Raw genomic sequence first — 12,187 nt, forward strand, 5'->3', positions numbered from 1 at the left:
GTTATCAGCACAGGTGACAAATTGTGCATTTTATGCCATTCTCAAACAATTTATTCAATTTTATTAAATGTTCAGACGTTGTTATTTTATTTTAATATCAACCCAGGCGCAACAGTTAATTTATTCTATTTTATTAATTGTATTACTTTTATTTTATACCATTTTCAAACAATTCATTTTATTTTATTCAATGTTTATCAAACATTGAATTTGAAGATGAACCTGGGTGCAAAATTGTATTAATCTTATTATATTTATTTTATTATTAACTCATAAGACAAATTTGCATTTTAGTTTATAACATTTTCAACATTTTATTAGTAAACCGCATAACAAGCCTCTTGGTGCAACTATATTTTTATTTTATTGTATTAAATTTGGAAACAATTTATATTATCATGTGCCATCCATTTGTAAACATTTTGATTTGATTTGATTCTGTGTTGAATCAGGCGGGCAGCACAGTGAAGTAGTGGTTAGCACACCCGCCTAGCAATCGAGCTGATTTGGGCGAGAGGAGAGGTACACCTTGGATTGGTCGCAACCCAGTTGCAGGGCACACACAGACAAACAAGCATTCACACAGATGCACAATTTGGCATCTTTGACGTCTGAAGTAACCAGACAGGCACAGAGAGATCATGCAAACTCCACACAGGAAGGCCAGAAATGAGATTCGAACCCAGATCCTGAGAACTGCGAGGCGGTTGTGCTAACCACCACGGTGCCGCCTTTAAATGTCCAATTCAACTTTTCATTCACTGTTGGTGTGTGACCTGCAGTCTCGCGCTTTCGGTGCCCCACTCCGAACTTGATGTAACAGGAGTGACTCACTACTGTTCTTTGGCCTCATCTTCATCCTCATCCTCCTCATCCTCCTTTCAGCCTCCACATTTGCTCCATCTTTTGTGACTTTATGTGCAACCGAGGCTTCTTCGGGACCCTTCTGCTTCTCCAAGTCCCCGTCTCCAGACTCTTGTCATTCGCAAATCTTGTAGAAGAAAAGAGTATTCACTAATGACAAGCAGAGGATTATTATGGCATGTGCCAGGGAGGCGAGTCTCTTCTCATGAAGACCGAAACTAAGTTTTGTGAGCACATCCTGTGCTTGTTATTGTCAGTCGCTTGGAGAGAGAGAGGTGTCTCCTGATTTTGTACCTTGCAGTAAGTGCCTTTCCTGTCCTATGGTTATCATCACGCTTAGCCTTTTGGTCACAGAGTGCATCAGTCCCTTCCCTCTCCCGGGACTTGGGCGAAGTTCTGCAAAGAGGTGGGAGTTGAAGCTCTTGCAGACGGACCACTCTGCCATACGTACCCTCACAACACGTTTGGGTCTGCGAGGTCGGACCGGTATCTTCCCCTACCGGAAAGCCAACACACCACCAGGTGGTGATTGGTTAAAAGCTCCGCCCCTCTCTTCGCCTGAATGTCCAAGACATGTGGCCGCAAGTCCATGACATGACCACAAGTCACTCATCAAACTGCCACCTTTAGTTGTGTCCTGGGGCCAATTGCACTTGTGGACACCCTTTTGAACATGGTGTCCATTATTTTTTCAGCCTCACACGCCGGCTCGGCTTCCACCCTGACATTTATTTTAAATATGGAACTGAATTACAATCTTACAAATTTTACATGCACAATTGTTTTGATTTATTTTTATTTTTTTCTAACCTGATGTCCAAATGTGAGCCCACTCCTGCTTTTGATGTTCCCCTGTGCTAGTCAATACTAGAATTTAAAATAGCTGACATGGCTTTTTTTTTATTCTGCTCCTTGTCTCTGTAGGCCAGCATAGCGATGTTCACTAGTTCCAATCAGTCCCTGTCCGTCTCCCTCACTCCAACCCTCCACTCCCCATCCCCGTGTGGTCCGGGCGGACAGCAGCGCGTCCACTCCTCCCTGTCCCTCCCCGAACCCGAGCCATGGCGGAAGCCCCTCCCGGTTACCCGGCCCGGCCTGGCGCAGGGCGTCCGTTCCTGTTCCCTGCAAGTCCCGCATGGCGAGTTCCCGGAACTCCCCGCCCGGGCGGCCAGCTTCGACCTGCCGCGCGCCGGAGCCGACGACTCCGACCGGGGTTCGGGCTCCCCCAGCCCGCACGGGGTTCTCCGGCGGCGCGGTGGCCTCGTGGAACAGAGGGACATCATCATGGCTCACCAGGCTCACAAGATGCAGAGCACGCCGCAAGCTCGCAGAAAAGAGTGGGAGTAAGTTGTTCTGAACTCCTGTTTCCATAAACTGATGAGTTTTAAAAGTGTAAAAAGAGGTTTACTGTTTGAAATAGTCCACCGGTAACCGTAATAAAATTACCTGACCGTAACAAGGGGTGACTATTGCATGCGCCTGTGAGGCGAGTCTCTTTACAGAGAGTCACTTCACTGAAGGCATTCTGTTATGTTCTTCTAAGATGTAATTGATATTACCAAAATTCTTAACAATCAAATATTAAACCCATCTCTACTTTGTATGCTTTGCAGTTTATAAACAGAATGTAACTGACCTAGTGAACATCTTAAGGGTGAGGGTTAGGGTTTGACACGGTGAACAAACTGATAAAAGGTCATTCGAACACAGTATACAGTCAAAAATTCATTTCAATGAAGTTGAATAAATTAAACAAAAATTGAATACATTAAAGTAAAAATAAATTGAGAAAGAAAAATTACATTTAAGTGAATTTGAATAATATACATAATTACACTTCTTAAATTACAGTAAATGAATTAAGAAAAAAATGGAAAACAATTACCGGTAAATAGCATTCGATGATAATTACATTAAACGACTTTAAATAAAATCTCTCGCCTCTCATCAGTGTGCCGGACATGCTAACCACTTTTCCATCTTGCCTGTTTTCTTTGCATTGCATACAATTTCTTACTTGAGTATCGCATTTGAAGACATGGCTGGGTGGATGTACGCGAATCTCCGTTTGCAGTAAACCCCAAAGGTGAACTTAGATGTTCATCGCTTCAAATAGCCTGCACCTGCTTCTCACTGGTTCACTTTCTAGGACCATTGTTTCCAGCATATGTTAGAGTACAAAATGACTGTCCGTGAATTCAAAATAATAATAATTTAGTGGAACCTCTCAACCCAAAAAATGTTTTTATAATAATATTAACAGTAATAACGATACCATTTTTTTTTCATTAGTGAAAATACACTGAGTTACAGTAAATTAAGAAGAGATTTGAATGTTTAAAAAAATAAACATAAATGTGAGCAAATAATACTGTAAATACAACAACTCATAATATTTAATAATAATAATTGTTTGTTTTTGTGTTATATATGATAAAAAATGAAAAGGAAAATTAGGAAATGGTTGAAGTGTTTTACGTGAGTGAATCACCTTGACAGGAAGTCGGCGTGCAGAACTAATGCTGCTTTGGTGTTGCTTACTTGTTTTTTCTCTTTAAAGGATCAGCAGGAAAGCAATGAATCACACAATCATTTCCCACTGATTTATGGCCAAACTCAGATTTTCACTACTTGTGTGTGTGTGTGTGTGGGGGGGTGGGGGGGGGGCGGTGCATGTGTGTGTTAAGCATTGCACAGCCATTAATGGCCGAGCTGAGGGTGCCGTGATGAGCCGCTTGCCAACACTTGAGCATGGAGTGGCTCTCCATCAAGCGTAACCCCATCCCCACAGACACACACTGCACCCCCCACTTTCAATTTCCTCCGACACCCACGCCATCCACTCCAACAGTTAGCAGCTCCTTGTTTATTTGCAAGCCTCACATTTTTATTATAGGACATAACACGTCGGCAATGTGAAAGGATGCGCCAAGCTGTGCTACCTTTTTCTTTGGAGTGCCGAGTGTATTGCAGTTTTTTGTCCATTAGGGGATGCTAGGGAATCAAAGTAAGAAAGGAGTAAGGGTGGCATCATTGCATGCGTTTGGGATTGACAACTTCATAGCAGCTTTTAAGTTGAATCAGCTGCACTTAGGCGAAGGAAGGGAAGCAAAATTAAAGAAAATGTTCTGAACATTTATTGGATTTTGGGTGGGAAAAATTTCGTTAACTACTCTGCACTGGATACAGTATATATACAGTGGAGAGGGAGAGAGAAAGAGGAAAAAAATGAAATGAATAATGACAATGAAAAATGAGGATAGCATTTACAGCTAGATGCATGTGTGATCTGCAAATGTTATTCCCTTATTTTATTATACTATTTTGTCTATTTATTGGGGGGGGGGAACATCAGTACCATCATTGTTATTAAATAACACCATTTGTATGTTGTATCTTTTTCATACATTGTAATTTATTGTAATTTATTGAAAAACAAAAGATTTTTTAAAATCCATGATTCGTTATTAAACTAGATTTAAAAAAAAATAAAAGTTGTCAAAATCTTTAGACTTGTTTTAATCGTTACTTTGCATTCATAATTTCATTACTTTGTTGATGTTCAAACCATATCCAATATATGAATGTATGCATGTTTTTCAACCCTCAATCATTTTTTTTTAATTTTACATTTTCCCCCCCATAAATGAACATTTAGCATCCACTTCCACAGGATACAGTAGTTAGTCATATGTTTGAATGGCACTTATTGGTCCAAACAGTACTGATAGCTGTTGCTAGGGAACAACTGAGAGGAAAGAATATTTTAAACATAATAATACTCAAACCACTTAAGTCAGTGTTGGCTGAAAGCCTACATGCAATTACATAAATGCACAGTATGGACGCTTTATAGCTCAAGCTTTTAACAACACCCTAAAATCATCATGTAAATACAGTATTTGTTTATGTTTTCCTTTACGGGGATAAAACAGTTTCTGCTGGCCTATTCAATCTACTTGGTATTATATATTTTAAAATGTATTTGACTGAATAGTTGGTGATGGTGTTGCTGTGTGTTCATGCATGGTTTATTTTTTTTGTATGTATATATGTATATATATATATATATATATATATATATATTATAATTTATTTTTTTTGATGATTAAACATGTCTCAGGTCACATTGGCCCATGAACATTTCTGGCGTAGCAAATAAGCAAATTGAAATTGAATCGAAATGCAACCCTCCTTTTATGAAATGCATGGGTCAAACCGAACACTAAACTTATCTACCACATTTTATGCAATTTAAATCTCTGTTCATCTTTGAGTTAATGACTTCAAGGCATAATAAAAGTGCTTGTTATGAGGAGGCATTTTCCTTCATAAGTTGTACATAAATCAGACTGTCATCAGGAAGTAAATTGTGTCCTTTAAGATGGAACCAAACGGCAGCATATACAAAGAGAAAAGCAGCAGCCCTAAAATTGAACCCTGTGGAACTCCAACAGACAATTGAGGAGAGCAGGACTCACAACTACCAACCAACTAGAAATGTAAAGCTGGAAACGACCGCAATGCACCCCATCGGGTGTTCTTTGGATTTTATGAGAAATTCTGATTGAATAAAATTTGAATTTAAAAACAAATACGAAGCGTAGCTGCTTCTCTGGTATTTTATATGTATACTTTCGTACAAGGTGTTTGTAGTTAGAAAAAAAATCTTTTCATTCATCGTATTTCTTTAAAAACAAAACTTTACAAAACAATACTTTGTCATATGGAAAATAATCTATTTTTAGCGGCTTTATTTGTAGAATTGTAATTATAATTAAAACATTATGAATACTTATATTTCATAAGCACATAAGTTAACATACATCATGATGATTTAAGATTGAGTGGGAACTCGAATGAGGATAGGGGCGGGGTCCCTAATTGATATTTATTCTTTAATTAGGATTGCATAGATGTCAACAATGTACCTCACTGGGCCTCTTTCAGATTCCTCCTTTTGTGCATTTCATGTAGTTTCCACTAGACAGCGCAAACTACAGTAGATCTCGAAGCTTCACCAAGCCGCTCACAGAATTGCTGCACTTCTCTGTTTGTGTGTGTGTGTGCGTGCGTGTGAGTGAGTGTGACGAAAAGCAGATTTCTGTAGGAAGAGCCATTGTGAAAGATGTCTTTTGTTGGCAGAAATAAAAAGAACGGGAGCAGGAATTGAAGCCAGCCTGGTCGCTATGGAAACAGCAGACAGTTGGAGATGGTGCACATCGACAGAGAGAGGAAGTAGAAAAAGAGAGAGATGCTGTTTGCAGGGATGGACAAACATTTTGCTCTATGATGTGTCTTATGTAAGAGTGCAGATGAATGGAATGTTTTTCTCACGGAGTGACACGCGCATTATAGCGTATGTATGTACATACACACACATGCACACACACGTATGCATGGCACTCATGAACGCACACGCACACACTACTAAATACTACTACAACTATTAAATAGCGTGCTAAGTTAAGTTAACGTTTTTTTAATTAAAGAAAGTTTAATCATAGATTTTGATTTTGAAATGAATGAAAATATCAAGAAAATGAAAACATAGCGATATGAAAACATGCTTTTCATCGGCTAGAGATGATGTGACTTTCTTTTCTTTTTAAGTTGCAGATTGTTCTTATATTTTAAATGGATCTGACTTCTCTATATAGTTTTTTCTATTGAGTTAAAAAATGCACCTCACTTTGAATGTAATCCCAGACTTGATTTGTATTTTTTGGACTGCCTTGCAGACTTGCACTTGTTTGTATGTCTCCTGGCTGCTGTCCCAATCCCGTGTCTGAGCCATCAAACACTGCCCATCTGCATGCTTATTCATGAGACTTTATTTAGCTTATTAGCTTTTCCAACCCCATTTATGCATCAAGAATGTCTTTTCTAGAGGGCTGGGTGGTCATCGTTGGTATCGCTGCACTGGATGGAGCCATCTGCCGCCAAATTAGGTCTCACTTATACGGCAACCAAGGAAAACACGTTTTTTTCTCTGCTCCCAAATAAAAAAGGAGCAGATCTATTTCACGCTCTATTTTTCCGCCTGACTTTTGCTCCAATATTAGCACAATGGCCTACTTTTGAAATATTGCTATAGTGCAAGCAAGTCCCCATTGAGCTTGCATACAATTTTGAGCTGCCTTTTTATTGACATTCAAGGTTGGGCAGCCTGCTCTAAAAAGCAAAGCGTGGAGAGTCTCTATCGCCAGCACGCATGCAGTTAAATAATGGGGCGATCATTGCCAACAGCTACTCAACTATTTACACTAGTGTCTTTATTATTTTTTTCTGTTTCCTCCTTTGTATTATAATATTGCTCCAGCGGCCATGATGCGTGCCGTTCAATGAAAGAGAATACAGGACACCACGGTGGCAACTCAAAATGTTGTTTCCTGATGAGAACAGAAAGTGGTCACATATTTTCCACAAGTTGGTATGTGGTCAATCGACAGGTGATGAGTGCGAGCCGCATCACTTTTTATGCAATCTGAGATAAATACATTTTAATTCAGGTCTTACTATTATAAAACTTCACGTACACAGAAAAAGGGTTTTGTTGAATTTACTCACTTTTATTTCATCAAGTGGTTGCACGAAATAAAATCATCTGGATCCAGATACATTTTTAAGTAGACGATGCATCTACTTGAATAACTTTTCTGGAGCCACATGATTTTATTTTGTGCCACTAATTGACGAACAAAAATTGCTTGAATTCAACACCATTTTTTTCAGTGTAGAGTATATTATATGACTACCATTTCTCCTCCTCCTCGTTCTTGTACTACTATTACGTGTTGAATTTACTCACTTTTATTTCATCGAGTGGTTGCACAAAATAAAATCATCTGGATCCAGATACTTTTACTTAGTAGCTATATAGTCTCCTTAAAAAGTGTATCTGGATCCAAATGATTATATTTCGTGTAACCGCTTGAAGAAATGAAATTGACTAAATTCAACAGAATTTTTTTTCAGTGTTCTCTTACTGCTACTGTCTTACTACAAAAATTTTATTTCGTCAAGTGGTTGCACGAAATATAATCATCTGTAGCTGTTATGAAATGCGCTATATAAATAAAGTTGTATTGTACAAATAATAATACATCTTAAAAATGTATCTGGATATAGATGATTTATTTTGTGCAACCACTTGACAAAATCAAATTGAGAAAATTCAAGCGTCATTTTCTTCAGTACTTTACTTAACTACTACTAACAGTATATTTACCACTACTGCTACATTTACTACAAATACAACTATTACTAGTACTAATACTACTATTATTACTACTACTACTACTGCTCTAGCCTCTCGTCGTGTTGTGACTGTCTAATGAAAATCATATATCTACAAATGATCCAATGAAAAACAACAGCAAAAAAATCAAAAGGAAGGAAATGTGGATGCACGTTTCTCGTTGGCCTTTATGGTTGTTAAATGTGTAAAAAGAATGCAGTAGGGTGCTTGTAATTGCTATGGTTACGAGGTGGACGCCCCTCCTCCCCTTCCTCGTCCTCCTCCGCTGAGCAGAAGGTGGCGTGCGTGAGTCCATGCGGTGCGAGGGTTGCTTTGCTGTGCTGCCTGATCACTAGTGCAGCAGGTGATCCTCACCGTCCTCATCCTAATCTTGCATTTGATAGTGTGCGTGCGATGGAGCCACTCGGGCATCGAACCGGCCTGGCAAAGTAGATTCACTTTCGGAGGTCTTTTTTGGCTGTGATGAGTAAAGTTCTCCAGGACTTGATTTTTACGCGCACATCTTGATGCTAAAAGTTGTCTAGCGCGCACTTCATATACGGGACATGAAATGGAGTGACCGGCGGCAATTGTGCTCTTTTCAACTCTTTCGCTAGAATGGCTCGCTTCGGTGACGAGTCCGCCCCGAGCACCGTGGACTCCGGGGACGGAGACGCGGAGCGCGGCGGGGACGCGCAGGATCCCGGGACTGCGGCGGCGGCGGCGGCCGGTGGAGGAGGTGCCGACGGATCGAGCGCGATGACGGCGTCCATGAAGCAAGCCAAGGCGCAGCGGGCCCGGACCATGGCTCTTTACAACCCGGTACCGCACCGGCAGAACTGCCTGACGGTCAACAGGTCGCTGTTCATCTTCGCCGAAGACAACATCATCAGGAAGTACGCACGCCGAATCATCGAGTGGCCATATCCTTACTGAGGCGTCATGCGAACGCGGCGGTTCAGCACCACGGACAGCACAGCAACTCTCGTTCGTAAATATAACATCACTTCTACTTTTGTGCTTTCAGCTGTTGATGTTTGCCATGTTTACGTCATCGATCTCAAAGCATCTCTGCTTGTTTTCAACAATACCACATATGGACAAAAGTATCGAGGCACCCCCTTAATAAGTCATTCCAATAAGACAGTTGGTCATAAACACAAATGTCAAAGTCAAAAGTGTTGAGACTTATGTAATTGTCATTCAGGGGCTGCTTCATACATCATATTTCTGTCATCTGCACATTTTTCAGGTGGTTAAAAATACACCAATAATACCAGATAATTATTTTAAATAGTATGTTCATTCGTTATTTTTAATTTGGGGCCAGGAGACAGTATTCACCCTCTTTTCAACTTATTTTCTTTGCTGTATATTTTACCCACTTTAATGTTTAAGATCTTAAATTGTGATTTTATTTATGAAGGGGAAAAAAGATTCAAGCCCATGTTGTGCTGTGTGGAAAAGGTGATTGTCCCCTAAACCCGATATTGAGTTGTGCCATTCTCAGCAGCAACAACAGAAATTAAGTGTTTTCAATAACTGCATATGAGTCTTTTACATCTCTGTCGAGATATTTTGCCCCATGCATTTTCCTTGCAGAATTGCTTTAATTCAGCAACACTGGAGGGGTTTCGAGCGTGAACGGCCTTTTTAAGGTCATGCCAGTGCCTGCGCTATAGCCAGTGTGATGCCCTAGGCACTTAGCATGCACCTATTTTCCTTATAACAGAGGAGCTGGCCCTGGATCATGTCATAGCATTTCATTGTACGGACTTTGACCAGATCACTCCAAAACCTTCATTTTATTTTTCAAGCCAATCAGAAGTAGACTTGTGTTTTGGATTGTTGTCCTCCTGGGGAACCCAAGTGTGCTTCAGCTTGAGGTCACAAACTGATGGCCGGCTTTCTCCGTTCAGGTGCTTCTGGAAAAGCTTAGAATTCATGTTTCCATCAATGACAGCAAGTTGTCCAGATCCTGAAGTACCGAAGCAGCCCCAAATCATCACAAAACCACCACCATGTTTTTTTTTTTAGGAAGTGCTACTCATATTTATGCCGCATTTAAGGAGGCACACACCATTCAAAAAGTTCAACTTTCATCTCCTAATTTATTTTGTTTTGCAAAGGTGAGATTAGCCTTTATGTTCTTTTTTCTTAGCAGTGCTTTTTGCCACAGATGTCATTTTTGCCTAGTCTCTTCCTCGATGTTGACTCGTGAATACTGTCCTTATTTTGAGGTAGGCCTGCGGTTCTTCAGAAGTTGTCATGCATTCCTTTGCGACAGTGGATATAAAAGCTTCCCAAACTGATAATTGAGCATTATTCCTCCTAATGTACCAAGTGTGCCCTTTAATGCCATAATCGGATTCGTTTTGCTGTGGAAGAACCCTGTACCCAAAGTCAAACACCTCAAGGGTGAGCAAACAGGCCCGCACCCCGTTGAAGTAGGGAGTGCTAGGGAGGTTGAATCTTTCACTTCCTGTAGTAGGTGTCCCAATACATTTGTCCATAGAGCCCCTGCACTGAATTCGATTGCCGTGGTGTGCACAGTTTTTACTGCGTGCTCCACTCAAGGCAGAGGACACAAAGTTAGCGTGTGTGTTTGTGTATGTGGTGATCATTAGAAGCAGAAGTAGCAGCAGCCTGTGGGGGAGGCTCACACAGTGTGGGCACATGTAAGCACAGCTCTGTATGCCTTATAGTGCTCTGAGTGGGTGTCGGTTCAAATCCGGCTCAGTAGCTCCTCTCTGCTTCCTTGCACAGGATGTTTGTGTGTGTTTCTCCCCATGTAATCTAAGCACAGCCATGATTCTGATTAGTTTGGAGAGACATGTTCTCTGCCACAAACGGCCGCAGATCACGCCAAACACCCCACTCTATTTTGAAGCGTGCCAGTCGTCCTCCGGTTACCTAACCAGTGTTGGTGAGTGGGAGTGGGGGGCTAGTGGTCAAGACTCGCTCTGGGGCCTTGGAATAGGCAGAGAGGTGTGTGGGAGGGCCTTGGCAAAATGTCGGCGTATTCAGACCCACGTCTTTCCCCCGCCGTCCGGTCCAAGTGCAAAACATTCAGATGAATTCAATGTGATTTGGACTGTTTAGCACAATGCTTCGTCACTGTACTTTCCAACCCATGCCATTGATTCAGTGAGTGAGCATGGTCAAGTTTGCAGCCTCCAAAGTGGTGATTCTTATCACGACTAATTCCATAGTCGTTCTACTAGTGCATTGAATTGTCTTACTAAGGACCAGGTACAGCTGGATATCAAGAATATTGAATCAAAGCACTTACTGCTCTCCATACTACAAAGTTGTAGGGCTGCTCAATTATGAAAAAAATATTAATCATGATTCTTTTTTTGGTAATAATTTAAATCACGGGTATTCAAACGATCATTTTTTTTGGGGTACAAAACAAGAAAATGTTTAAACGTAAAAAAAATATACAGATAAATAAATGTAAGGAAGTTCCTTTTGAACCAAACAAAATGTAGAACATTTGTTATACATTTTTTTAAAAAGGTGCAAATGTATAAATTCAAATATGATTTCCTTGTGTGTAGTGCGTTGGATATAAATGAATATTAATAATACTTTTTTACGATTATGCCAATTTTGTAATCATGGCGTGTAATAATCGTAATCGTAATTGCATTTCGATAAATTGCACAGCCCTACAAAGCGGGAGCATGCATAGTTCACAGTTTTGGCTCACTAGTAATTTAGTTGTCCTACTAGTATGCCGACTGTACTACTTCTATCACTACTACACTTAAAGAAGCAATTTGTTGGGTGAGCGTAATCAAAATATGGAAAGAATTTCCACCACCACTGAAAAAAATGGTGTGTGGAATTCACTCCATTTTATGAAAATACAATCATCTTGATCAAGATACATATTTTTAAGAAGAGTATACTTCTACTTGAAAACTTATTAGTACAGTACATGTATGTATAACTATTTTTAATCGTAATAGGAGAGAATAGAATCCGTTTCAGCATAATCATTATCTTTGATTCCGAGACAGCCACAATGTATCTCACTGGGCATCCTCCAAATCTTAATGAAATTATGCGTATCTG

General features: G+C 40.2%; 1 protein-coding gene across 1 annotated transcript in view; it reads left to right on the forward strand.

Moving 5' to 3' along the window:
• The window catches only part of LOC147141130 (voltage-dependent R-type calcium channel subunit alpha-1E-like), a 55,791-nt gene that overhangs the window by 2,811 nt on the left and 40,793 nt on the right, over nucleotides 1–12,187 (forward strand). Inside the window, exons 3-4 of the mRNA XM_086043609.1 lie at nucleotides 1,789–2,207; nucleotides 8,722–9,026. Of these exons, the coding sequence (XP_085899735.1) occupies nucleotides 1,789–2,207; nucleotides 8,722–9,026 (724 nt within the window). The remainder of the gene's footprint in view (nucleotides 1–1,788; nucleotides 2,208–8,721; nucleotides 9,027–12,187) is intronic.

The sequence above is a fragment of the Filicampus tigris genome, chromosome 10, assembly GCF_054856515.1.
Source record: "Filicampus tigris isolate MCC_2025a chromosome 10, RoL_Ftig_1.0, whole genome shotgun sequence".
Lineage (NCBI taxonomy): Eukaryota > Metazoa > Chordata > Actinopteri > Syngnathiformes > Syngnathidae > Filicampus > Filicampus tigris.